Below are 26,904 nucleotides of genomic sequence, written 5' to 3'. Positions count from 1 at the left end.
TTAACCAGATATTTTACTAGTTAGTGAAAAATATTAGTTAATTTTGAATTAAGTGCCAGCAACACATCTGAAAACAGCTGGGACAAGGCCATGTTTACTACTGTGTGTCATCCCGTTTGCTTTTGGCAACAGGTAACAAGAGGAAAATGGAGAGGCAGAGTTTCAGTAATCTGCAAAAACGGTATACATTTTGGAACAGTGTCCTCTATGTAAAATTCCCACTTTCAAATCACATCATCTACAGTACAATATATCTCTAAAAGACACTGCATTAAAAACAGGTAAAAACAGGGCTCAGGAACACTTCCAGTAATCACCGCTGGTGCCATCCAAGACCCTACAATAATACCAAGAAAATATCAACAATCACATAACCACTTTTGAGAAAGGACTTGGCAACAGTGGGAAGGATAAACCCCCCTTTAACAGGAAGAACCCTCTGGCAGAACCAGGGTCAGGGAGAGGCAGCCGTTTGCTGCAATTGGTTGAGGGGAAGAGAGCCAGAGACTAATAATAGATGGTCAGATCAAGTTAAAATATGTGGCTTGTTTTCAACATGAAGTTCAGAAGTCTGTATCCCGATGGTATGGGGGTGCATCAGTGCCTAAGAAGCTGGGAGCTAGGACATCTGGAAAGGCATCATCACTGCATATATGCAGGTTTTACAGCAACATGCACTCCCCATCAAGATATCATTTTCAAAGGAAGCCCTAGCATATTTCAGCAAAATCAATACTAAATTGCATACTGGGTGCTGAACTGACCTGCTTTCAGTCCAGACCTTTCAAAACCTGAAAACATTGGGCGAGGGGATGCGCCACAGTGGTTACCACATTCCCCCCCCCCCCCCCCCCTTTTTTTTTTTAAGATGTGTTGCTGCCATCAAAGTACAAATGACCTCATTTTTGTCCATAAAAAGTTCTCAGTTTTGTGTTTTCTAAGTCCATTGTGAGTAAAATAAGATTTTATGGGACTTGCAAACCTTTATATTCTGTTTTTATTTACATTTTACATATCGCCCCAACTGTTTTGAAATTGGGATTATAAATGGTTACTTTAATGCCTGCACTACTCCACCAGAATATCCACGAGAACGCAATTCCCAAGTGCCACAGCACATGTCTTCATAATAGTTCTGCAATAACCAAAATTTAAAAATGTAATTTTGTAAAAGATTTATACTGTTCTCATGTCTGTACAACTGGCAGGAAATAAGCTTAGATTAGTGCAAGGTCTGGACACAGAGACAACACCTAGTCTTTCTTACAGAGAAGTTACTGGTACAAGATCAAAGATGCTAGCTATGTCAGTAACTACTGTTTAATTCAGCTTATCTCTATTCCCTCTTCATTATTTTCTATTGTTGCTGACATAAAATTAAAATTACTTAATACAACTTTGCGGGTTTATGCAATGCAGTGCATTATATTAGAGATACTTTATGTGAACTAAATTATCAGCCACACCTCTTAATCTTTGAATTTGGATATTTTTTCAGTCTGATTGCTACAGGTGTATAAAACCAAGCCTAACCTGATTAATCTTGGCCAACATAATTCTCTAAATGTTTACACTAAACATAGTGGACTCAAAGTGTCAGTATTGGGTCAGGCTAGAGTAAATGGGTCTGCAGGGGAATTCTTTAGAATTTAAAAAGATCAGGATCCATACATGAACAGGGACGCCACTCACTAAGGTTGCTGAGGTGACATTTCTGGATTAGCAGTTATCTATATAAAATATAACAACTTTTCTGTTAGTTGTTCATTCAAAAGAATTAAGTGTTTTCAAGTTTATTTCTTTAGGCAAGTGTGAAGTACACCGCCCAGCCAAAGAACAAGTCACATGCTAATATTTCATTGGGCTGGCTTTAGCTTTGATGATGGCACACTTTCCCCATGGTTTTAAGAAGTGATAATTATTATTTATTTCCATCCAGAATTGCATTAATCTTTCACCAACAAATTGTATTGATGATGGGCGATGGGGGAGTCAGACTGCTAAAGTCTTCTCCAGCACACACAAAGATTCCCACTGGGGTTACGGTCTTGCCTCTGTGGTAGCCAATCTATCCTCCATGTTCCCTGAACTGCTCATTTTGAGCCTGGTGAATCCTGGCATTGTCATCTTGATATATTCCTGTGCCATCATCAGAGAAAAAAAATCATTCTGTATATTCAGGTAGTCAGCTGACCTCGTTTTTTGGGCACATAACATTGGTGAACCTCGACCCCGAATCCAGTGGGAGGGTCTTTCGTATTTGGTTAGGTAAATCCACATGGTGACTGCTGTTTTTTGGCTGGGCAGTGTGTAAAATCCTTGTTTGCAAGCACTGTCTGTGTTCAACACTGTCCAATGCCCAAAGTAATAGTAAAGTAAAAAGTGTAATTATAAATAATTATTCAATGACAAACGGATGGACTGGTCACAGAGCTCCTTCTAAATGTCTTTAAGAAGTAGGTGACACTGACTGTCAGACGATGGGGAGGACAGGATCCGAGAGGTGTTTCTGGATCTCTGCCAATCGTGATTGTATGTCCAGGCTCTCTGGTAGTGAGGGGTAGCGGAGGTTACCACACAGCCTGGAACTGTCCATGAGGGAGGATTTGACTGATGGCTGGGGTAGCTGAGGAGTTAGCCCAGTATGTGTGTCAGTTTCAGGGGTGATAGCCATGAACATGGTGTCATCAGATGCCGCAGTCACGTGGATCCCACTGGACAGTGAGTCCTGGGATTTGCTGGTCTGCTTAAGGTCTGTCTCAGCCAAGGTCTTAGTAAATAAGCACAAAATGTTGAGATGAAAGAAGATGAAATGCGTTTCAGATATATAACAGTGTTTTTCAGATATTTGGCCTAACTGATGAATTGTCATGGTTTTTTTTGGTTTGATACCATACCTGTGTCGGTGCTAGGCTGTCCATTTGTATGGGGGAAATGGGATACATGTTATGCAGCACTGGAGTTCCAGCCCCATACAGACCAGGGGAATCAGCATGGAGAGTACTAGATGATACAGTGCTGTAAGCTGGAGGTACAGGGGCCATCTGCCTCTGGAGAAGCTGCAGAATAACACTGATGTCAGTTGTCATGCGAGTCTCCAGTCTGAGGAAATAAGAGGTACTAATTAAAAGATGGTGGAAGTATGAGAAGAATGAAGCAAAGTGATAATAAATTGCATGTCCAGACCCAAATGTTACATGCTTAAATTTACACCAGAAATAATGTCATGTTTACGTCCTGCTGATTTTGCTTGTTGACGTGTTGGTTTTAAACTTTATTCCAAACGAAAGTTTGCATAATTAGAGGCATGCCATAGACTGACAGGTGGTTGCCAATGCAGGCTGCAATAGCCTACTGGCTATTCTTAAAATATGAATATACCCAAGTTACAATCCGCCCCCATTGAATGTGTTTGTAGTGCTGATGCCTTTTAGAGCATGTAATATGGCTAGCTGTGTAGATAGTTAATGTAATTAATAACTTAACAGATCCATGATGTCTGATTCTTGTTTTGGTGAGTTCAATTTGATTATTTTCTCTATATTTTACTTAGCATTAATTTAACATATAGTCTCAAAACTGCAATTTACTAGAGCTTGCTAGCATAAACTGATAACTTAGGGCTCAAAATGTTTGTGCAACTATGATAAATTTTGACTCCAACGTAATGTAATGTAACTTATCGTACTATGAAAACTACCCTCACTGCAGGGAAAAATTATTGCCTGTGCAATATGTAACAGAAAAGCTAACAAAATGATGTTATCTGTCCAAAATGCTATGTTGCTATGCTATGCTGGCTATGTTTCAGGAAGATTTTAGCACCTTATTTTCAGTTAGCTGTAGAAAAGTTAACTACATATAGCAAGCTAGTACTGAGGTTTTGGAAACATGTAACCACTAAACATGTGACATTAACTTTTCACCATTTTGGACATGCAGTGATCAATAGAGTAGAATCAAGTGATTAAGATTTCAATTACACCTAGGACTAGAAACTGGTCTGCAACCATTTAGTAACCACCAGTTGTGAGAGAAAATATGTAATCCTCCACTGGTTGGCAATTGGTTGCTGGAGGCTGGTAGCAGTTGCTGGGAAATCGATTGCTAATGGCCTAGTCATATGGGCTTACAGACCAGTCCACAACCATCTGGTAACCACCTGTCACAAGGGGAAAATGTATACTCATTAACCAGTTGTTTGATTTTTGGGGGTAACAAACAAAGAGTAAGGAGGGACTTCTACATAATACAAAGTCGTTGGGAGAGCCATGAATATTTTCCCCTCTGCTGTTGATTTCAATAGAGTTCTGTGCTGAACACAAGACATGAAAACTGGAATTTAATTTAACTTTTTGCATAAAGTCAGATTTCGACAAAGAAAAATTCAAAAAGTGCTCAAAGTCTTAGATGGAACTAAAAAAAGTATGGCTTGGAGTGATGCTCATATGGAAATGAATATAGTATAGATAGTTTTTGAATTTTTTGCTTGTTAAAGAAACCATCTACAGATATGTTAATTGTTCAGGTGTAGAAATGTAATGCTCAGGGTTACGTCAGGATTCCTTCGCTAAGCCATTGGTTCTATTACTTACAGCAAGGCTCGTCACGTTGCTGATGTATACATGCAAAATGAATTTGTGCAAATTTTCAAGATTCTTGGGTGATGTAAATGTTAACTCATCACTTATTTTAAGATAAGACAGAAAATTCATTGACTGAGGGAATTTAGGCAATGCAACATTTAAGCCAAAGTCACTGTCACTCCTCGTATCTTTTTCTCAGAAGTAGCAAAGATCAAAAGGTGAACGGTAGCAAATGCACCTGTTGAGCTGTGAATGCAAAATTTCAAGGCGTGTCTCAAGTTCACTGGGCCTTTCTTCTGTGAATGGTGGTGGGTGGCATGAGTTGCGGACAGAAGGTGATCGCCAGGCTTGACTGGAAAACTGCTGTGATTGTCTGTCTGACCAGTATTGATACATCCCTGGCACATTCAGAGATGAGGCTGAGGAAAATATCAAGACAGTGCTTCAAAGTGACACGTTTAAAACAACCAAAACCTTTCAAACAGGGTAACAATCAAGACTGCAATTAAATTTATATCTTGCAATTGCATGACAAAATCAAGACTGCCATCTACCTTGGGGACCCCGGTCAAACACTGCATCATTCCCCACTGAGGTGCCACTTTGGGGGTGCAGTTGTAGTGCAGATGAAGAGTAATCCTGCCTGTCAGCTTCTGCAGAGTAATGCTCTGTTTTGGCACCATGGGCAAGAGGTTTTCCAAAGTCCTCACTTGCCTGCGAACATGGCGATCCACAGCTACAATGGTCCTCCCAGCAGGCATGAGAAAATGACTGATGGCAGGCCTGAAGGGGATACGAGTCTTCGTGATCAATTCCATCTGTTCAAAGAAAAGCATTTCAGTCCTTCAGTTACAGTTTTCCCACGCATGACACCCACAGTTTGGGGTGTCAGGCAGCCAGAGATGGCTCAATTACAAGTCAAGTTGAAACACAGGTGGTGGTGGTGTAACACTTTTCAAATCTGTAAGGCCTGTTTTACAGGCATGTCTAAAGCATCTTTGGATTCCATGGATAATCTCAGTATGATTCCATGTCCATCCATTTAAGTCAGGATTTGAAATGGCTTTTCACATTGTTTGCTTTGTTTGCACGACTTTCTATGCATTTCATATCTCACCTGGCCTATTTCTGCAGTCCAGTGAGTGTATTTTGCATCTTGGTTTGTGGTGGTATTCACAGTCATCACCAGAATCATCAGCTATTATTACTGGTGACTCTTGATCAGCCTAAAGACGACAGAAAAAAATATTTATTATCTCACCAAAGTGACAGTATATAATATCTGTTTTTAGCATTAGGTGAAGTGTGTTACAATAAACTGTCAATGTACATCTCTCAGGTCAAAGGTTATCTCCAGGTTCCTCCAGAAGTTGTCTGCAAAGCTTGGGTACATATCCAGGACCTCAAGAAGGTCATCCCTAAGGATGCGGTGCAGTTCACAGTAGGTGATGGTGTGTAGGTCTGAACTTGATTTCCCTGGCTCATCATAAAGGTGGATATGCTCACCAAAGATGTCATTCTTCTCTGTAAGAGGACAAAGATTTATTTGATTTGAGAAGGTCATTTTTGAGAGGACTTAAGGAGTAAAATAATGTATGGTTATATAGCTTTACCTAATATGGCCACCACTACATCATCTCTGGTGACCTGGATGGAACCATGTGAGATGAAAAAGAGAGAGTCGAGGATGTCTCCATAGTGAATCAGAGTATCTCCAGGAGGTGCATGGACTGTCTTGAATCTCACAGATAAGACACGGAGACATGCTTGGCTGCCTCCTTGGAAAGCCTTGCAGTTCTGTAGCAGAGAGCGGTGCAAGTGCAAACAGATGTCTGCCTGCAGAGACTCTGGAAATCCCTTTAACACCTGAACAAAGAAATACGGTCAGAAGATACGTAACAATAAGAGAGATAAAGAACATCAAAGGAGCATTACCATTTTGTTTACTTACAGCATTCATGTCTATTCCGTTTGTGTATGTCCATGCATGCTGGAAATACTCCTCTAGTCGTTGGCGCAGACTACCTGGAATCTGATGGAAGCGGATAAACTCTTTGACTCTCAGCATCTGGGTGTGGTACCGGGTTGTACCAGTGTACAGCCGCTGGATTATGGCAGATACATTGCCAAATATGCTGGCGTACATGAGAGCTGATACAGAAGAGAAAGAGGACAAGAAGACAAACAGGATTGGGTCATTTCAGATGTAATAATGATAAAGTTGTACCAGTACCCAACTAAAGACTTACATACAATGACCATGGGTTATTCAACTTACATCCAATGACCATGACACAGATGGAGAACATCTTCTCTGAGTTCGTGTTTGGAGACACATTACCGAACCCCACACTCGTCAAACTGCTCAGGGTGAAGTACAGAGCTGTGACGTACTTGTCTTTGACTGAAGGACCAGAGCTGGAGTCAGTTTCATTGTACGCCTTTCCAAGTTGCTCAGCCAGGTTGTCCAGCCAACCAGTCTCAGTGTACGGCCTCTCCACAAAGCCAATGGCATACCATATGCACGCTAGCCAGTGGGCGATGAGTACAAAGGTGCACATGAGCAAGAAGAGGACAGCAGCACCATATTCAGAATATCGGTCAAGCTTTCTTGCCACACGGACCAATCGCAATAGCCGAGCTGTTTTCAGGAGGCTTGTTAAGGTTGCCATCTTTGGTATCCATGAACAAGAGGGAACATGTAAGACAGGGATGGGCAGATAAAAGGTCAAACAGCTTCAATAACTTTTGAAACTCAATAGGGAACAACTTTTAAAGTTTAGACACTTAAGGATAAAAACCTTTGAAGCTTTACAAAGAATCAGAATTCTTACCTCGTCCGAGCTTGATCTGAAAATGAGAAGGTCAAACGGGATTGCTGCAAACAAATCAATAGGGAACCAGCCTTTGATGTAATGCTTTGCTATCTGGCTCGGCTGCGTGACTACCTCGTCATTTTGGTCCACATAGGTCGTCCGAAGGTTGATGATTATATCCACAATAAACAGCACGTCCACCATAAGATCTGCCACATTTAGAGGGTTACATGTGTAGCCACAACTCCTTTGGCGTAAATCCCCATGTTCAGCCAACAGGAAGGCAGCTGAGTAAGGAGTAATAACAGCTGTGTAGAGGACCAGAAGGAGAATAATCCAGTCCCAAAATGCCTTAAAGGGGCTGTAGTGAAGCAAGATCCACCATGTCGTTTCTGGTACCTGGAGTTTGTATTCAGGCAGCACATCAGACTCCAAAGAGAGAACCTAAGCATATAAAGAATTCATCAGTATGCTTCTTTACCTATTTCACAGGGAAATCAAAATATTTAACGAGTGCTGTTTTAATTGATTTTGAGGAACATACTTCTTCTCCCAGAAGGTGAATAAATATCCATCATGTACCCAAATCCCTTCTTTCCTTGATGAAAAGAACACCTAATCTTTTGCATGCAAAGGAAAACAGTAAACCTAGATTTCTACAAAACAAATATTAGTGTTTCTATTAAATCTCTCTCATAAACTAACCAACAGACCTTGTTAGAGCATGTACTGTTTTGACTAGGTTCTCGTTGGAGGCTGCGTGCTTTAGTTTTGCAACCTTGTAGGTCCAACAAATCCTTGACCATCCTGTCATTAGTGTCTTTCAGCAGACACAAGACTTGCAGAAAAGTTAGATCCAGATAAGGGAACCATATCCAAAATTTCACAAAACCTTAAAGATAGATAAAATAGCAACATCCTGTTATCAACAGTCTAAGAACTGACTGAACGCAGGATGTTGGTTTGCTGGAAGGCAATAATGATGAGTTGGTCATGTGCTTTCACTGTCATTGAGTTCTCCCTATACCCTCAATATCGTATTATTTAATCTCACCAACTTTGCAAATAACTCTATGAAAAAGACAGATAAATTAGATTATTGACAGTCAGAGAGACAGGGATCACCGGGTACCCCCATGGAAGTTCACATGCCCCTTCCATTTGTTTTGAATCCATCTCACATGATCCCACAGAGCAGTGATGCAGGTCACTGAGCTTTAGGGGTCCAGCAGTGTTAACAGTAGGTGTTAATTTAACTGTGGCTCAGTTTTAGGTTCTACTTCACACCCAATGATGAATACAACCAGTCACCTGATCACCAACTGATTTTTCCACTAAAAGGTTAATTAACAGAAGTCTTCCAGTGTGGAAACTTTCTAGAGCCCATCTTGTTCTCAGTATTTAAAAACATGATTACTTTCACATCCAGTGATGGACTGAACCAGGTCAGCAGTGAATGTGATCATTAATGGCAATACATTTCAGTCATTTGGATCTCATAAATGGGACCTGCAGAGCCCATGTGAGGTTCTCAGCTGCCATACCTGTGTGACCTTCTCTGTGACATTGGGCGAGCGCTCCCCCACTTTGAAGGAGCCGCGGAACTCCATTCCAGGAGTCGGAGATGAACGGCATTCGGGGCTCCTGATGGCCGGTCCCCCACCCTTCATGAGGTCTGAGTCAGACATTGAGCTTCGCTGTCCTGTATATGATTAGAGAAACACTCCTTTATATTTAGACTAAAGAGATCACATCCAAGCTGGTTTCAAAAATATTTTTTTGATCATTTTCTATAAAGAATTTTGACTTTTTCATAATATTACAATAGTTAGTGTATTAAGATTACCATTATTGTAAGCCTGATGTAATTTACTTTATTATTTATATAAAGACACTTATTGAAAACTTCTTGATACAGCTCTGTTTCCTAATACAAACTCCTCTGTACTCTAAATTTCCCAGAATGCACGTCTAGCTGTGCCCCTCCCAAAATACTATGCCCTCACATAGTGCAAGGAGTCAATACTTTAATCCCTGCATGGCAAAGGCAGGATTTACATAGCTGAACAATCTTTCAATAGTCGATCAAATCTTCAGTCAAACATCACTAAAAGTGAACAGGACATACCTGATTTGAAACTTCAAAGTAAGATGTTCCTTTACCATATATACGCATCCAAAATATCCATCATTTCAAACACTTTTTGGACAAGTGTCTTCAAAAACATTCAGTCTCCTCTTTCATATTTGAGTAAAACAAAAGTACTTGGTGTTTCTGTTGTGGCTGCAGATGTCAGTATTGAAGCCTTCACTCTGGCACGCAGCGGAGGACTGTCCTGCTGCTCGCATGCGACTGTGCAACTTTCCCCGACACTGGAAACCAATCAATGCCACGCTATAGCTGAGAAGAACCGACCGGAAAATCGATGATGAGCATTGATAACAGAACAAATGGGCTCAGAGCCATTACACTAGATCTCCCTGTTGACATCAAATTATCATTTCAGCTTTCTAATTTGGTTTAAATTAAAATTAGATTATATTTTGAGTATAGTTCAGGCTGCATGATGTCAAGTTGAAAAATTCAAAACAAAGTTGGGAATGGTGTCCACTCCATATGTTCCATGCAAACTGCTGAAGTGCAAGCTTATTGATTAAAATGTTGACACTACAGTTAATACAAGGGAGTAATGACCCATTATGACATTGTCCTTCAGCTGTAGCCTTTAACATCTGTATTTCTTTTATTTGGTTATTAAAAACGTTATATCATATTTTCCTCTTTTAAAACATTTTTGACGACAAAGGAAAATATTTAACAGTAGACAAACGATGTATCACGCCTATACTTTACGTCCTAACTGAAAAACTGCCAAATGTTTTCAGAGGTCAACCTAATCGATGACCCGATGGCCCAGGGCCAAGAAAAAAGTACATCAGGAAAGTTCATTGGTCAGATGAGGGTCTGTTTTGGCCAGTGATCGGGTTTCTGTCCTTTGAGGTCCCTTATGATGCAAACAGATACAATAGCTTGCAGAACCAACTTTAGCAGAAATACTAGTTATTCATTTTCTTTTTTGACTTTATCAGTCTGTCACATCATTCTTGAGAAATTTTTCTCCAGCTCTTCTTTACAACATTGCTTCAGTTCATTGAGTTTTGCAAGTATTTGTTTTGCACAGCTCTCTTAAAGTTCCTCCACAACATTTCACTCAGACTGAGGTCTGGGCTTTGACTGGACCATTGCAGCACCTTCATTCTTTTATTTTTCAACCATTCTGTTGTAGATTTGCTGATGTGCTTTGGATCATTGACCTGCTTTAGCTGTCAAGTAGATAGCCTTACATTTGACTGTAGAATTCTTTGGTATACAGAGGTGTTCATGGTCAACTCAGTGACCTGTAGCCACAAAACAAGCCCAAATCACCACCTCTCCACCACCGTGTTTAACAGTTGGCATGAGGTGTTTGTGCTGTGTTTAGTTTTCCCCACATGTTCCACTTTGGTCTTGTACAAAAGCAACAAAAAACTATCAAATGATGTAATATCAATATTTGTTGTTCATCTGAGGTTATTTTAGTACCTGCTAAGGAAATAATCCGTTTTTACATCCTCACACGTTAACTCTTAAAAAAATAAACATACTCTTTCAATTCTGTATCATACGGCTGAACGCTCTTTATCTAACTGCCTGTTTTGGACACTTTAAAGGAAAGAGACGCTACCATCACCAGCCCTGCTGGTTTGTTTAACACAGCCTTTGTTTTTCGCAGTGATACCTAGAGCTGAGCTGAGTCTAAATTTATTTTAAATCTTTAGTTACTAGTTATTTTGCAGATTTGGACTAATAATTGGTTGTGATCTGTCCTAAATGCAGCTGCGTGTCTTTTAATATTTCCAGAAAGAGATCTCATATCCCCTAACTTTAATATATCTTCACTGACTCCCTGTTGACTTTCGAGTCAGTTTTAAAATTTAAATGGTAATGCACCCCGGCACATGTTAAAACTTTTACTGACCCACTCTTTCAACCCTTAGGACTTTGGAACAGACTGCTGGTGGTGTCTCATTTTAAAATGAGTGGAAACCAGGCCTTTGGTGTGGGGTGGCATGAGTTGCACTTATCTCTTTGTTTTACTGATTCAGAGGAGGCTTTTAAAAAAGGCTAGACATCCCTACTCAGACAGGCATTTGAGTAATTATATGTAAGACTGTGTTGTTCATGTATCTGATATACTGTATTTAATTTTTTTCATTTGTTGCCAGGCACTTTCTGACTTTGGCCTTGAAAGGTGCTTTACAAACACATTTCTCTTAATGACGAGGTATTATGGATGAAGCAGGGACTATAGGAAGCCAATCAATTAGATTTTTTTGTGGGCCAGTTAAAGTGTGACCTTCTGACCTGGAGGCCCAGAGGATAAAAACATGTTATGTCCTGTTGTTTGCATTTTTTCACTTTTTTCAGCATGTCTATTGTGCATGTTTCTACTGTGACTATTATAGAAAACAGATTTTAGACAAAAGCATTACTCAAAGCTGTCTCTCATGTCTGGATGAGGGCTGAAGTTCTATTTTAAACTGATCCGTGGTAATCCACAAACACTTGTTCCTTCTATGAGTTCAAAGGTTAACTTTGAGGTCATGTTCAATCAAAAAGGACTCATTAAAACACCTCTTTTAATAACTTTTACAAACCTACATGATGAAATCTTTCGTCAGTATGGAGATGCAGTTCACTTCCCACAGCACAGTGTATTTCAGGATGGCTTTCCCCCACCCCACCCCACCCCACCCCCCACATACAGACCACATCCATAAGGCTAATACAGTCACACTTTTAGACTCTCAATTTTAATTTCAAGACTCTGTTCTTACTGATAACATGCAGTATCGGCACCCATTAATCCATGAGGTGTCAGCTGGCAAATCCTTTGTCTCCAATATTCCACAGTTAGTGTCCACCTAGTGTCCAGAGACTGTCCTCAGCTGTGAGCCTGGATGTTGTCCCACACTCTGACTACATCTGGACAGTCATTGAGGGCTTCTATTAGAATTGAAGCAGCATCGAGGTGATCCTCGTCCAGGGGTGCGTGTGTGCGGGGAACAAACTCCAGCCCAGCGGATAAAACCTCCATTCCTAGCTCCTTTAACGAGGCCCTCACCTTATTCAGGTCAGCCACATCACAGAGAAACTAAAGGCAAAGAGGTAGATCAAGCTGTTAAATTTGTACCTATTATTTTAATATTGTAATTTTTAGATTTCTACATTTCAGAGACCTTGAGTATTTCTTTTTTCATTTTGTATTGAATGCACAAACTGAACTGTATTTAACCTGAGGACAGAGCTGAAGGTTGTGTGTTCTACTGTACTGTATGGAAAACTGAAAAAACATCTGTTTGTCGGTATCTCGAAGAATTAAATCATTCCAATCAGTTATTTAAAGGCACATATCAAAACTTAAATCATTTTCCTGGAGGTTGATGTCCGACCTGCAGCAAGGGCTTCTCCTCCTCATCCTCCGTCTCTTGGACGTCTTCGGCTCCAGCCTCGATGGCCAGCTCCAGTGCTCTCTCCGTGGTGATGTTCTGACCTGGCACGACCACCACTCCCCTCCTCTGGAAGTTATGCCGGGCTCCGTCTGACAGCATCCCCCTGAGGATGGAAGCAGAATTACAATTTTTCACTTCTAAGGTTATTATTTTTATTCCGAAGGCTTACAAACAGATATGTTTACTTCATCAATAAAAGAATAAAAACAATAAGAACATGTGCATTGTCTAGTAAACAAGCAAGCTTAAATACATCTCCCTGCTGTTTTTTCATCACCAGCAATACAATCTTTAATAAAGACATACATTACAACATACTATTAAGCTTTCATTACTGCTGTTTCCTGCAACTAGAGGGACATCTACTGGCTACTTTACAACAAATCTTTTGTATAGTGTGTGTAGAAACCTGAAATTTCCTATAACAATCTGATATTCTCTGTCCATGTTCTTTGTTTTTTTTTCTAATCTTTAAAAATTAAAACACTGCTCCTCTGGCATGTTTTGAATATTTCATCAAGGTATTCTCAGGTAATCTCTTAAGATTTGTTAACACTGATTTTGCATACAGCTGGGATTTGTTTTGTGTGAGAGAAAATTGATGCATCTGTTAACCTTAAGTACATGTCGAGCGGGTTAACACTAAAACCATCGGCGATGGTGTGAAAACGCTCGTAAACCTGACACAGTTACAGAAAGGTGAGACTACAGGAAGCCGGGCCTGACCCATTCTTGTTAAGCAGGCGTTTGATTTCCTGGTGGGTGCGTGAGTTGTTGTCGGTTAGGACTTCGACAAGCAGCAGACACCCGCCGGGTCCCCGAGCCTCAAACATGTGCTGAGATGCTGGTTTGGCCTTTTCCTGCAGAGACAGGACACAAGACGAGAAGATGACTGCAGCACAGTATCACAAAAAATAACACATACATTAAGTATTTGGACAATTACACTTTTTGATATTTTTGACTTTGTACACCACCACATTAGATTTTCACTGACTCTTGTATTTACAGCAGGCTTTAAGATTTCTGTGCTGGGCAAACTGCGAATTAATAGTACAACACATTTAAAACAACTGTTACTGGAATCAAACTAAAAACCAGGGAAAACAGGTGAGTTCTGAGTAAGAACTCAAAGGTCTCTAATGATATTCTGGGGTAGGTGGTTCCACAGGGAAGAGCCTAAAACTGAAAATGCCAGATGCCCTTTATTTTTTAGCCCTGTGATAGGAGCATCCAGAATGATCTGATTAGAAGACCTTAGTGCTGTAATGGAGTGTGGATGGTTAAAAGCTTAGATAAATAAGGGGGCAGGACAATTCAAACAATTAAAAACAAGCAATAAAATCTTAAAAATTAAATCTAAAAGAGTGGATAAAACGGGGACCGTGTGCTCTCCATTGACTTGTTTTTAACTGTGTCACATTTTACTGATATATTTATAGATTTTTAATGACGCTCACCTAAGACTGCTAAACAATGCATAAAAACTATTGGATGCAGGTAACCTGCAAATATGCTCTGTGCTCACACTGGGGAGGATCTGTTTGAAGTGGCACCACAGATGCTTTCTGTATCTCTGTGCCAGTAAGGTTATCAACCTACCGCACTCTTGACTGCAGCATCTATGGATGCTTTGGGCATGTTCTTGCTCCTGCACTGCTCCAGTATATGGGCCAAATTTAGATTCAGCTCTGGGTTAGATCCACCTTCTGAGGATGACATCCAGAAGTGAAATTTTATCCAATCAGAAACCATAAAGCAGCGAAGCTCCAATTAAACAAAACAAAACCCCTTCTCACGTACCTTTGACAGCTATTCTTATCATCATACCAAACTTCATAAACATCCTCCCCCTCGCCTCATCTTTTGGTCCCTTGACGTGCTTCACCTTTGACCACTTGTTATGTCCGGCACACAAAGCGGGGCACAGCTGCAGTGTCCGGGCAGGAGGAGTCCTCCACCCTGAGCACACCACACATGAAGACGGCGGGAGAACTGGCTCCAGAGACGGGAACCTGCTGGAAGCCGCGGACACAGGGGGGCGGAGAGCCCTCAACAGCAGCAGCACCGGAGCCGCCATGCCCTTCACACACACACAGACACACAACTACAATGAATGCTCCTGCTGCACATGTGGAGCAAAGACTACGTTTAATGAGTGCGCTGAAAGTCTCCGTCTGAGGGAGAGAGCTCCAAACTTTGCTGTAACCACAGTAAATAATAAAAACTGTCTGAAGTTTTCCAACTTACGAGCTGACAAGTCAGGAGAGCACGCAGCTGCTTCTGCCCTTGTTGTCAGACCGGTACTTCCGGGTTGAGATGACGTCGGAATCGGACCTGTCAAAATAAAGGCTGTTAAATTATTTTAAATCATGACATTTGTGATACAGTAAATTCGTAATAGTGTGTATTACTATACATATATTTTTAAATAACTGACCACAGGAGTTACGGAAATGTTAATAGACCATTTAATGAATTAATAACTACATTCCCACTTACCAATTTTGTCTTTAGTAGTTGTAAAATAAATTTAAAAAAAGATTTTTATTTATTAAACGCCAAATGATAACAACAGTCGTCTCAAGGCGCTTTATGTTTTAAGGTAAAGATCCTACAATAATACAAAGAAAACCCGAACAACCAACAATAGTTAGGAAAACAAAAAGAAAGTATTACAAAACACACACAACAAACACAGGAAATATTCATTTCCATTCAGTTTTATTTATATAATCCCAATCACAAATGTTGTCTCAAAGTACTTTATATTGTGGAGTTAAGATCCTAGAATAACATGACGCACTTTAAGCAAGAAGTTGGCAACAGGAAGAAACCTCTGGTAGAACTAGGCTCAGGGAGGAGCAGGCACCTGCAGCGACTGGTTTGAGATGAGAATAAATAAGAAATAAAAATAAGAAATAAACTGAAAAAACTTCATCATTCACTAGTTCAGACAGTTGGAAAATGTGTGCAAGCTTCTCATCACATAAACAACTCAAGTGCAGCACATATGATAAAGTCTGACATCACAAAGTGAACATCTGACATCAGCAGGAGGTCACAAACCAGTAGCACCCCCAAAACAAGATGGTACTACCTCACTAGAACAACTTCAAACCAGTAAAAAAAAAGTAGAAAAAGTAGAAAATAAAAGATGACAGAGACACCTTTATTGATAAGTCAGAGGTATTGTTTATCTAATGCAGACTCATCTTCACTTTCCTATTTATTTATTTATCTGTTGCTTTATTGCTTTTTAAATGCATGGAACCAGGAAAACATATGATAGAGTAAAACCATGGCAATCTAAAGTGTCTCTGGGTTTTCTGATTGTGGCTGAGGACCACTGAGTACAGCAGACTATCACCATGCATACAAATATAAGTTCTTCAAAAATGCCTGTCAAAACAATGTTTGTCATATAATTTGTGCATTTGTCATTCATGCATATCAGAATACTTTAACTGGTGTGGTAAGTAGTTCTATGAGTCTGGTTTGTATCACTGCTCTCTAAAGTCTCCCAGTGTGGGATACTCATGCTGCAAACCAAGTATTAAATTATGTTACTAGTAAAAACTAAGAGTCCTATTAGTGGGAATAGAAAAGAGCAGGTTAAGGCAGACAAACAAGCCAAATGTGAAGCACAGAGAGATAATGACAACAGAGGAGAGCAAAGAGTTAAGTGAATGGAAGCCACCGCATATCAAGGCCAACCCATCTCATCCCAACAGTCCTAAGAGCCGTGAAGGAGGAGGTTTCCTCCTCAGTGCTCCTCTCTTCCCCAAAGAGAGATCATCCAACCACAGACAGAACCTCAAAACTCATTAGTAATGTCAGCTGAGCTTCATGCAGAAAACTCTGGACCTCAAGAGACTCCAAAACACAGTTCCTGTTGACTAATAAAGGAGCACAGATGGGACACGAGAGAAGAACATTAACTTTAGGACAAAGTTCCTTCAGCACAACCTGAAGAGGATAAAATTATCTGAGAGTGAAAGGTGTGCTGTTCTGTTTCAGCTGGAGAGATGTCATGTTGTCTGCACAAGGAATTATTGTTTTTTACTTTTTCCACGGTGTAATAACAGCCTCAGCGCTGGTAAGTTGACTACATTCATAGCATTTAAATTATTTAATTATTGAACAGTTATTCACTGATGGGGTTTGTTAGGGGAAAATATTTTACTCCTGGTTTGCTGCTATTTCTCTGCTGCTTTACTGTTAACATAAATGCGGTCAAATAAGTGCAATTTAAACCTGGATATTGAATTTTTTTGATGATTTCTACTAATGTAAGCTTTTTCAAAGCAGACTTTACTTAAAAGGGCTCATAATGATCTTAAATGGATTGGAGCAGTAGATAAATTCTTAAGTCTCACTCGCGTCTTGTGTCCTAAATTTAAACTTTTCACACAGCAGCAGCATATCTTACACTTTATTATGACCCTGAGTCAGACATGACACATCCACACTGCTGCAGTTTGGGCCAAAGATAGAAAATTTCATGTATCTGTGACCCGCTTTGATGCTTTGAATTAGATTTATCTAATGCTTCAGGAAACATGCCAGACATTCAGCAGCGAGACTGAGATGACAGTGTCTTCTTAGTTAACTGATGAGGTGATAAGGAATAAGTTTTCAAGCAGTCCTGCTGAGGAAAATAAAAAGTATTCTAACCCACCTCCATTCCTCTATTTTGAGTGAATCTCACATCAAACCATGAGACAACTGAGACAAATTATAAAAAAGCTTATAAGAAATTTCATTGAGTAGAAAAATGCTTCTTTTCATATAAAAAGTGGATATATTAATATAGTTCTTCTCGAGGCTGAGAAAAAAAACTTCACATCACAGCAGCACAAGAACTATCCCTCTCCTTTATCAGAAGTCACCTGTGGTCTGCTTTACCTCACAAACCATAATCAGCTTTGACCCTTTTAACCTTTCGCTGACTGAAGCATGCTAACAGTGACCGTAAGTGCCCTTCTTCATCTCTGGATCTCCCCCGTGTCCATCCTGAGTGTTGATCTCAGACAGGATAACAGGATCATGGAGGTGGGAGGCTAAGGCTAAAAAACAGTTTGTGTCGGGAGAAAAACAAAAAAGCTCCTCTTCTGTATTAAGAGGCCCAGATAACTTCTCTGTGAGATCCAATCCACTCAACAGTGAAGGGTTTGAACTACACAGGATGCCTGGATATGCTAAACCAGGGGTCTCAAACCTACAGCTCCCAGAGCCACACGTGGCCCTTTTATCAATCTCCAGTGGCTCCCTGTGACATAAAAAGTGAATGAATATGAATATTTAAACATATAATATGTATTTTAAACATTTTAATTATTTATTTATCAAGTTTCTTCCCATTCCCAGTTTTAAAAATGTGTTGCTTATAAGATTAACACATTTTAAAAGCCCCCTATAGTCTGTGTTGCCACCTGGTGCCTTAGCTTCTTAATGTTGCTGTTTCTTAATTTCAGTTATGTGGTTCAGAACCAAGCACTGATGAAGACACATAAGCAGCTAGTCTTGAGTTCTTCAATGCAAAAATTTAAACATTATCTTGAAAATAGAGCGATTCACAGCGTGTCAGTGCTACCGGCTCACCTGTGCGCTCGATCAGGAGCAAAAAGACAAGAAATGAAAGTGCAGTGAAATTGTGGAAAGATATTTCTAGAAGAAGCCGGATGTTGTTGCATTTACAGGTCTGAGGGCTGATTGACTTGTGTAGCTGAACCTTTGAAATTCATTTGCACAACTACAGCTATTACCAACAATGGTATTCATAACTTTATAGTCTGTGTTTCAAAGTTGGTCCATACATGATATGATAGATCATTTTTCCTCCACTTTACATTGTTCTGCTTAGTCATTATATTGCAAAAGTAACATCTAATAAAGTTTTATGAATCAATTTTTCTTTTTTTTTCAGATCTATCATTTCCTAAAATCGCTGAAATAAAAAAACAAGTTAAAGTACCAAATCCTCAGAGTTACACGTTGTTAAAGATTTTAATTATTTACCATTAGTATTACTTCTGTTTACCAATTATTATCTATTAGCAATGTTGATAACAGGATTTCTCACCTTTATTATAAAGCAGACATATGTTTTGCATCTTTATACATTCAAAAAATATTTATGCCCAAAATGGTAACTTTAAGTAATTAATCTTGTTACATAAGCACAATGTTTAAATGATTATTTATCTGAATAAATAAACCTCAGATTTTCTATATTTACTCAAAGGGTTGCTTGACAGTAAACATTAATCAAACCTCTACAGCGAATGATCACTGCTCAGCATCCAGCGTTACTAGAAACAAACATTTAGCCAGCTGCAGTTTATTTCACTGTAACGTTGTATTCATTTACCTACATGGTATTTTATAAATCAACTAAATCATTTTCTTTAGCATGTGAGAGTCAGTACTCACCTCTTTTATTCAAGCCAAAGTCCACTGAATGACAGTAGAAATTACTTATATGGTTTTTTTGTTTTTTGTTTTTTAATTTCTATACTAGATTTCTTTTCTTATTTATTTTGTTTTTCAATGTTTTATTTTATTATTTTGTACTTCTTGCTGACCCCTGTGCTGCTGTAATTACGGGCTTAATACAGTCTGTCCGTCTATATGACTTCCAGGCCATTTGATTCACTACAAGGCCCTTAAAGCATCAATTAAAAAAACTGAATTTTAAAGGAGAAAAAAGGACTTTCCATAATTTGAAGAGGTGGCAGTTTGCTTTGTTTGTTTCTCTTCCTTTGCAAATCTTCCGTCTGCTCCGCTGCTCCCCTCTGCCAAACCGTTCTCATGCTCTGCTAGTTTTGATGCTCAGTCGTGAAATGCACCCGGGAACACAAAGCTGCTTGTGCTGACCGGCTCACACAAGCATGGCCCCCGAGGATGAGATCCCCGTGTGGCCAGCGGCAGCCCAGCTGCTGTGAATAAAGGGCCTGGCGGGCCATCATCACATACCGCACTCTCATACAACTATTTCACAACACCTGGAGGCAGCACATCAGATCTTTGGGAGAGGTTGTGGTTGATGAATCACTTCAGAGAGAGTTTCATGAGGATCATCTCAAAACGATGCATAGATGGGTTATATGGCCCTTCAGTATAAATAAATGACATGATTTATGCTGATCATTATGTATTAATCTTGTTTTGTATTGTTTACCATTGAAATGACGTATATGCAATAATGTATCTATACGTAGTATTACTGAGAACTTGGTGGGCGTGTCTTCATAATTCATGTGATGCTTTTTTGTTCCTTTTTTTTACAGATTGACTCTGATGATGTCATCACACGGGATGAGCAGATCTACCTTCTGATTGGTGCTCATGCCAGATGTGAAAGGAGCATCAAGGCACAAATGCCCCTCATTAAAGGTTTGGGGATTTCTTTTTAAACACTATACAGAGTGCCTCTTTATGGAACTGCTTTCCCCCTGGTTTTGAATACTTTCTATGACTTTGTGAGCCTACAGTTAGAAATTAAAAGCAGTCAACACTGGAAGTATGTCTGACTTTTAATATTTCAAAGAAGGTCCTGTCAAATAAGAGCTTTTTTTTAACAGGCGGTCAGTGAGTGCACGTCCAAACACACAATTAGATCAACTATTTATTGCATCACTTGTTTATTTAGGATCAGATGCAACACCCAGTCCAATATCCTGCTTTCCAATATCTCTTTTATTACACAGCGAGGCATTTTTAATTTGGAAATGTGATGGAGAAGCTGATGCTTGATAAGCTGATTCAATGCGGTATTATTAAATATTACAAATCTTCTCAGGAAATGTGACTCAAGCTTTAAGTGTTACATTTTTTATTGATTTACCAATCTTGAGGAAGCATTGGAAGCAAGTATGTTTATGCATCAGCTCATTTACAATTTTACCTCCAATATTGAAGGAAATCTATATATGGAGTGCTAAAAGTGCCATAAAAAGACAATAATGGTCTTGTATGATGTATTATTACAGGTAAAACCAGCCAAATGTGATTTAAAGAAGTTTAAATTAGCTAAACTTTGTCTGGTAGCAGCATTAAAATCCTATTTAGTATTTCGGTAACTTAATGATGTAACATTATGGTCATGTAAAAAAGATTAATAGGCATATGGGTATACTTTTGTGTTTATATGTATTTTTTCTGTTTATGTTTATTTCAAATGCACCAGTTATACTCCCCTTAACTGTGTATCACATATATACTCTTACAGTGGTATTAAATAGGGGTGGGGTGAAAAATCGACACAGCATAGTATTGTAATCTGTTGTGTGGCAATACTGCAGAACTGTATTGAATTGTTTCACATAAAAGGGAGCTTTCCTTCCCACTGTCGCCAAGTGCTTGCTTGTAGAAGTCATGTGATTGTTGGGGTTTTCTCTGGCTTTACCTTACAATATAAAGCACCTTGAGGTGACTAACTTTGAGGACATAATTAACAGTTTAAAAAAAAAAGGCGATGAATTGGAATATAATATATTGCAGTATATTGCAAAAAGATACAAATTGCAATACACTCATGTTGTGGGTTGTTCTGTGATTTTCACCTCTGATATTAAACATGGAGAGGTTTTAGATAATGAGGGCAGCTTATGTATAAGTTAAGATATTATTTTAAGTTTTGAATCATGCAAAGCTACTCAAGAGCAGTCTACGAATAAAAGTACAGCGTTAGGTGGCACAATGCCTGAACTATACACAGATCTATCAGCTTGCTAACACTTTTTTCACACCATTGTTGAAGATGGCGACTGCACCCCAGAGTGGGATGGGATCATCTGCTGGCCACAGAGCACAGCAGGTCAGCTGGTCTCAGTTCAGTGCCCGGAGTACATCTATGACTTCAACCACAGAGGTAGCAGAGCTCCAGAGATACTAGCATCTGATCATCTACACAATATAAAAAGCATCCTTCAACCTCAATAACCAGGAAGCAGTAGTTTTGAGAAAAATGCGACTGAAAAGTATAAAATCAAAGATTTCCTTATTCAAAAAATGAATCCTTATGTCCTGCCCTCCCATGGACAGGGCGAGCCTACCGTCAGTGTGATATGTCAGGCAACTGGGAGCAGGTGGCAAGCATCAACCGCACTTGGGCAAACTACAGCGAATGCACCAGATACCTGACCTTCAATCACAGAAGCCACGAGGAGGTGTGTGCATTTGATCCAGTGCTGGGTTGAATTAATCTGTTTGTGCGTGTTTATCTAACAGCAGAAAAGAGACAGAACTTCTTTAGAAGACAGTACAACAACGGCCATATTCTTTTTTTGTTTTGTTTTGTTTTTTTAGCTCTTTCAGTATTGCAACTTTATTACGCCCAGGTTACAAATGATCTTTTACAAGGTTTTATGTTACAATACATCGTATCTTTTTTACATCAAGTTTTTGCGAGTATATTTAGATTCAAAATTTTCTCTATAAGGGATAGCCACACTCTCCCTATGCTAGTCTTTGTGTCAAATCTCTATGTTTATAGCTTTGATGGTTCACTAAAGATTCTTGTGGTAATGTGTAAGTGTGCATTTGCATCTTTACATGACAGAATATGTGTAAACCGGCCATATTCTTACAAAATACTCTAGGCCTGTCTTCAAAAGACCTTTTTCCCTCCAGTGTGCTAATTGTGCTGAAGATACAAAATTACCAATGTGTTCAAATCTGTTCAGTCACTTCTGTTTCCAGATATGAAAAGATGCTTTGCTGTGTTTCAGAAGGTGTTTGAGCGACTCCATCTCATGTACACCATCGGCTACTCCATTTCTCTCGCATCCCTGCTGGTGGCAGTCTTCATTCTCTGCTACTTCAAGTAAGAAGAAAACAGCTTACGAGCTTTGATCCATAAACCTGTAACTGAACAGCATCTCCGGACTTCAGTCTGTTGCATCCAAAGACGCCTTCCTCTCTTTCAGGCGTCTCCACTGCACACGCAATTACATCCACGTTCACCTCTTCACCTCCTTCATCTGTCGAGCGGTCAGCATCTTTGTGAAGGACGCTGTGCTTTACTCCATATCTGATGGCAGTGAAGCTGAGCCCAACTTTACAGGACAGAAGCCCCATATGGTAAATTGTAACGTCACATTATTTCTTATCACCAGTTATTCAGTTTTGTTCATTTTTTAAATACTTCATTGTGATCAAGACTATCGGCTGTATGGCAGACAGCACAGTAGCGGTAGTTCACAATGGCATGGCCTGTTTACAAAGCTAAACAAACCATATTTGCACATAAGCACTCAAAACACCTCATTCATATAAGAACTTTTTTTCTACACTTATCTAACATTCATACTCCGATGGATGCATCAGAGAGCACCATGGGCTTAGTATCTTGCCTAAGGATGCTGGGTCTCTGACAGAGTGTTTTGAGTTTGTTTTGGTCTTGGGATTCTTTCTTTTGGAATGAAGAGATTTTCATTAGTTTTCTGCATTAGTTACTTTTGAGTTCAGTTTTCCTAGTGCCTCTGAGTTTTTAGTATTTATACTTCCAGTTTCTTGTTTTTATCATGTGAATGCCTCTTTCGTGTCCAGTCTGTCCTAGTCTCATCTCTCATCTCTGTTTTCTTACTCTTACTCTTTCTTTCCAGTTATGTCACCGTGTTCGTCTGGTCTCTCTGTATTTTGTCTTCATGGCTGTCTACAGTTTTTGTCTTGTCTATTTAATAACTTTGTAATCCTGTCCCTGTGTGTTCTCCATTTGTCGCCCCAGCCTGTCATGTCTCCTTTTGAGTTTATCCCGAGTCCCAGTGTCAAGTTCACATGCCTTAGTCTGAGTCTCAGTGTGTGTGTGTGTGTGTGTGTGTGTGTGCGTGTTACTTCCTGTTTTATTTTGATATTCCTCTGTCTCATATGTGTTATGTTGAGTTATGACGTCGTTGTCTTGTTAGTTATGATTCTGTTCCCATGCGTCTCCACATCCCTTAATCACACTCGTGTGTATTTTTTGTCTGCATCTTCTTCTGTTCTTCATCACGTTCTCCTTCACTTTATGTGTGATCTCAATCAGTCACTTTTATCAGTTTCTACTCTGCCTAGTCATTATTTATCTTTTGTTTCCTCCACCTTAATAAAGTTGACATTTTGAGTTTAAATCCATCTGATCAGTCCTGCATCTGGGTCCACTCCCTGTTCTCCACACACTCATTACATGACAGTTACAGCACATTTCTCATTACTTCATCCACAACAGGAATCCACCGCCCACACCTGCTGTAATGGACTGAGATCTGGTGATTTGTGCCAAATTCTGACCCTACCATCACCTGCCCTACTTTTGTAGCAGCAGAAACCGAGACTAATCAGACCACACAACGTTTCAGCCTCAGTTTCATATTCTTAGCTGACAGAAGCGCGGTGATCTTTTCTGGTGCCGTAGCCCAAGGTTCAACACGTGCCTTAAGAGATGCTCTTCTGCATATTTTAGTTCCCAGAGAACTGACCGTCAGTAGAAACTCAGGGATGGTAGTGTGGGAAATTCCCAGTAGATCAGCAGTTTCTGAAAAACTCAAACCAGCCTGTCTGGGACCAACAACCATGCCACATTCAGCTGCTCAATTTGAACTTCAGCAGGTCGCCTTGACCATGTCTACATAGTGCACTGAGTTCTCTCGTGAGATTGTCTGATTAGATTTTCGCATTAACAAGCAGGTGAACAGGTATACCTAACAAAGTGATCAGTGAATGTATTATCACAAGTTTTACTCATATTTTCTGTTTTTGTCATTAGGCTGGCTGTAAAGCAGCTGTTACTCTCTTCCTGTACTTCCTGGCAACAAATCATTACTGGATCCTGGTGGAGGGGTTGTACCTCCATAGTCTCATCTTCATGGCCTTCCTGTCTGACAAGAACTACCTGTGGGCCCTCACCATCACTGGCTGGGGTAAGTGACACTGGGGCAGGTGACACTTTGGACTAATGCCAGTTTTTCTAATAGTCCCATGTGCTCGTCATAGGTGTTCCAGCTGTGTTTGTGTCCATTTGGGTCAGCGCACGAGCTTCACTGGCAGACACTCAGTGAGTCATGTGATCCATTTATCTTATGTTTACGTTACACTCCTACAACAAATGCTCCCTGTAATAGATTCATTGCTCTTTCCAGATGCTGGGATCTCAGTGCCGGAAACTTGAAATGGATCTATCAAGTCCCCATTCTGGCTGCGATTGTTGTAAGAAAAGGGGATTTAAATCAGAAGAGCATTAAAGACTGATATTCTGAGTATATTATTTTAAATCTGGATTTTGGTTTCTTTCCCTGCAGGTGAATTTTCTCTTGTTCATTAACATCATTCGTGTACTGGCCTCTAAACTGTGGGAAACCAACACGGGCAAATTGGACCCCCGACAGCAGTACAGGTAACCCTCCAAGGAAAATAGTGGATGTTTTTAATCTCTGGACTTTAAGCTGCCATCTGTTTGACAAGAAACATCAATGAAATAAACTCTTTGTTCTGCAGGAAGCTACTCAAGTCCACATTAGTCCTCATGCCTTTGTTTGGAGTTCACTACATGGTGTTCATGGCTCTTCCCTACACTGAGGTCACTGGGCTGCTGTGGCAGGTGCAGATGCATTACGAGATGTTCTTCAACTCTTCCCAGGTCAGGACACATTTATAAAAACAAGCACTGCATGCAATTATATGCTGTAAGCTCAACTGCAATGATAATGAAAGCTGATTCTTTTGAATAAAATCTCATATCTTTGCAGGGTTTTTTTGTGGCGTTTATCTACTGTTTCTGCAATGGTGAGGTAATAAAGCTACAATACAGAATCGACTCATATTTATATATTTGTTTTATCTGGTAAACAAAATAAAGGAACTAAAATTAAATAAATCTTGTTCCCAGGTGCAAGCCGAGGTAAAGAAGGCTTGGTTAAGACGTAGCCTGGTGCTAGACCTCAAGCAGAAAGCGAGGATCACCAGCAGCGGCGGAGGCAGCTGTTACTATGGCGGCATGATGTCACATACCACCACACACAGCGTGTGCCTGTCTGCTGCCAATCCCAGAGCTCTGTCCTTTGCTGGAGGGGTGGTTGGCTCAGGTGGAGCCTCTGGTTCTGGGGTCAGACCCCCACTGCCACGTCAAGTTTCCACGACTCCCCCCCACCATCATACCAACCTACGTATTTACACTTCGACTGACAGCGAGGCCTCAGGCCCCCAGCAGGAGCTGGGTGTGTGGAAACCAGAAGGTGCTGAGTCAGGAGGTTTTGCCAGAGAAGCCAAAGCCAACAAAGGAGATGATGACCACAAAAGCCACAGAGAAGAAGATCTAATCAGCTCCTTATCTCCCAAAGAGCTGGAGACCATCTTGTGATTGCTGCTACTTTGAAATATCACGGCAAGCTACATGTTTTCTCATTAATAGTACTGCTTTATGTTTTGTTATGTGTGTTTAGATGAGGATTTTTGAGAAATAGGGGAATCCAAAGGCATCTTAATTTGGTGAAAGGGTGCTGAAAGACTTTAGTTACTATAGAAAAGCAAATCTGGGGACTAAGGCTGGGGGGTTTCCCAAAGTTTTAATGGCTCAAAGCTACATAGAAAAGAAATGCATGTATCCAATCCAATTCTGGCTTGTAATATGGCTAATCAGAGTTTGCTTGTTATATTTATAGTGGTAAGTGTCATGGCTGTGTGATAAAAATAATGATAATAATACAATACTGGTCTCGATTTCAGGGTTGCAACATCATAGTATGACATAAGCTGTCATGGTACAGTCGAGCATCCTTTCATAGGCTACCATTAGTAACTGGACCACAATTTAAGAACTCTAAATCTAAATTCTCATGTCATAAAGACAGATGTTTTTGTGTGTGGATGTGTTGTGGATTTTTCAAGCTGATGTGAACGGAGAAATCCTAAGCTAAAGAATTCAGTGAAGTCAAAGGACAAACCTGGATGTATAAATAGGGAGAATTTTT

The 26,904-nt window shown here is 39.9% G+C and overlaps 3 protein-coding genes across 3 annotated transcripts; 1 reads left to right on the top strand and 2 right to left on the bottom strand.

Moving 5' to 3' along the window:
* Nucleotides 1-883: 883 nt before the first annotated feature.
* Nucleotides 884-9,090, bottom strand: kcnh6b (potassium voltage-gated channel, subfamily H (eag-related), member 6b). Its single transcript, XM_084938682.1, has 11 exons — nucleotides 8,947-9,090; nucleotides 7,421-7,846; nucleotides 6,865-7,258; nucleotides 6,538-6,737; nucleotides 6,200-6,452; nucleotides 5,917-6,110; nucleotides 5,704-5,812; nucleotides 5,141-5,404; nucleotides 4,825-5,005; nucleotides 2,898-3,102; nucleotides 884-2,770 (listed from the first exon to the last, which is right to left on the bottom strand). Exons 1-11 carry the CDS (start codon nucleotides 9,088-9,090, stop codon nucleotides 2,474-2,476), a joined length of 2,667 nt encoding a protein of 888 aa, XP_084794808.1. The 3' UTR covers nucleotides 884-2,473.
* A 2,974-nt stretch (nucleotides 9,091-12,064) lies between these two features.
* taco1 (translational activator of mitochondrially encoded cytochrome c oxidase I) lies at nucleotides 12,065-15,286 on the bottom strand. Its single transcript, XM_084937741.1, has 6 exons — nucleotides 15,206-15,286; nucleotides 14,759-15,038; nucleotides 14,558-14,664; nucleotides 13,682-13,815; nucleotides 12,896-13,058; nucleotides 12,065-12,597 (listed from the first exon to the last, which is right to left on the bottom strand). Exons 2-6 carry the CDS (start codon nucleotides 15,033-15,035, stop codon nucleotides 12,388-12,390), a joined length of 891 nt encoding a protein of 296 aa, XP_084793867.1. The 5' UTR covers nucleotides 15,036-15,038; nucleotides 15,206-15,286; the 3' UTR covers nucleotides 12,065-12,387.
* Nucleotides 15,287-16,988: 1,702 nt separating this feature from the next.
* Nucleotides 16,989-26,294, top strand: pth3r (parathyroid hormone 3 receptor). The gene is made up of 13 exons (XM_084938681.1): nucleotides 16,989-17,054; nucleotides 20,248-20,353; nucleotides 21,720-21,830; nucleotides 22,004-22,128; nucleotides 22,690-22,784; nucleotides 22,888-23,041; nucleotides 24,705-24,858; nucleotides 24,932-24,992; nucleotides 25,078-25,144; nucleotides 25,237-25,331; nucleotides 25,433-25,574; nucleotides 25,684-25,725; nucleotides 25,824-26,294. Exons 1-13 carry the CDS (start codon nucleotides 16,989-16,991, stop codon nucleotides 26,292-26,294), a joined length of 1,689 nt encoding a protein of 562 aa, XP_084794807.1.
* Nucleotides 26,295-26,904: the final 610 nt, after the last annotated feature.

Source organism: Perissodus microlepis, chromosome 8 (assembly GCF_051167445.1).
Source record: "Perissodus microlepis isolate ML-2025 ecotype Zambia chromosome 8, ASM5116744v1, whole genome shotgun sequence".
Classification (NCBI taxonomy): Eukaryota; Metazoa; Chordata; class Actinopteri; order Cichliformes; family Cichlidae; genus Perissodus; species Perissodus microlepis.
Note: the sequence above shows the minus strand (reverse complement) of the source record. Positions and strands in the feature narration are given on the sequence as shown.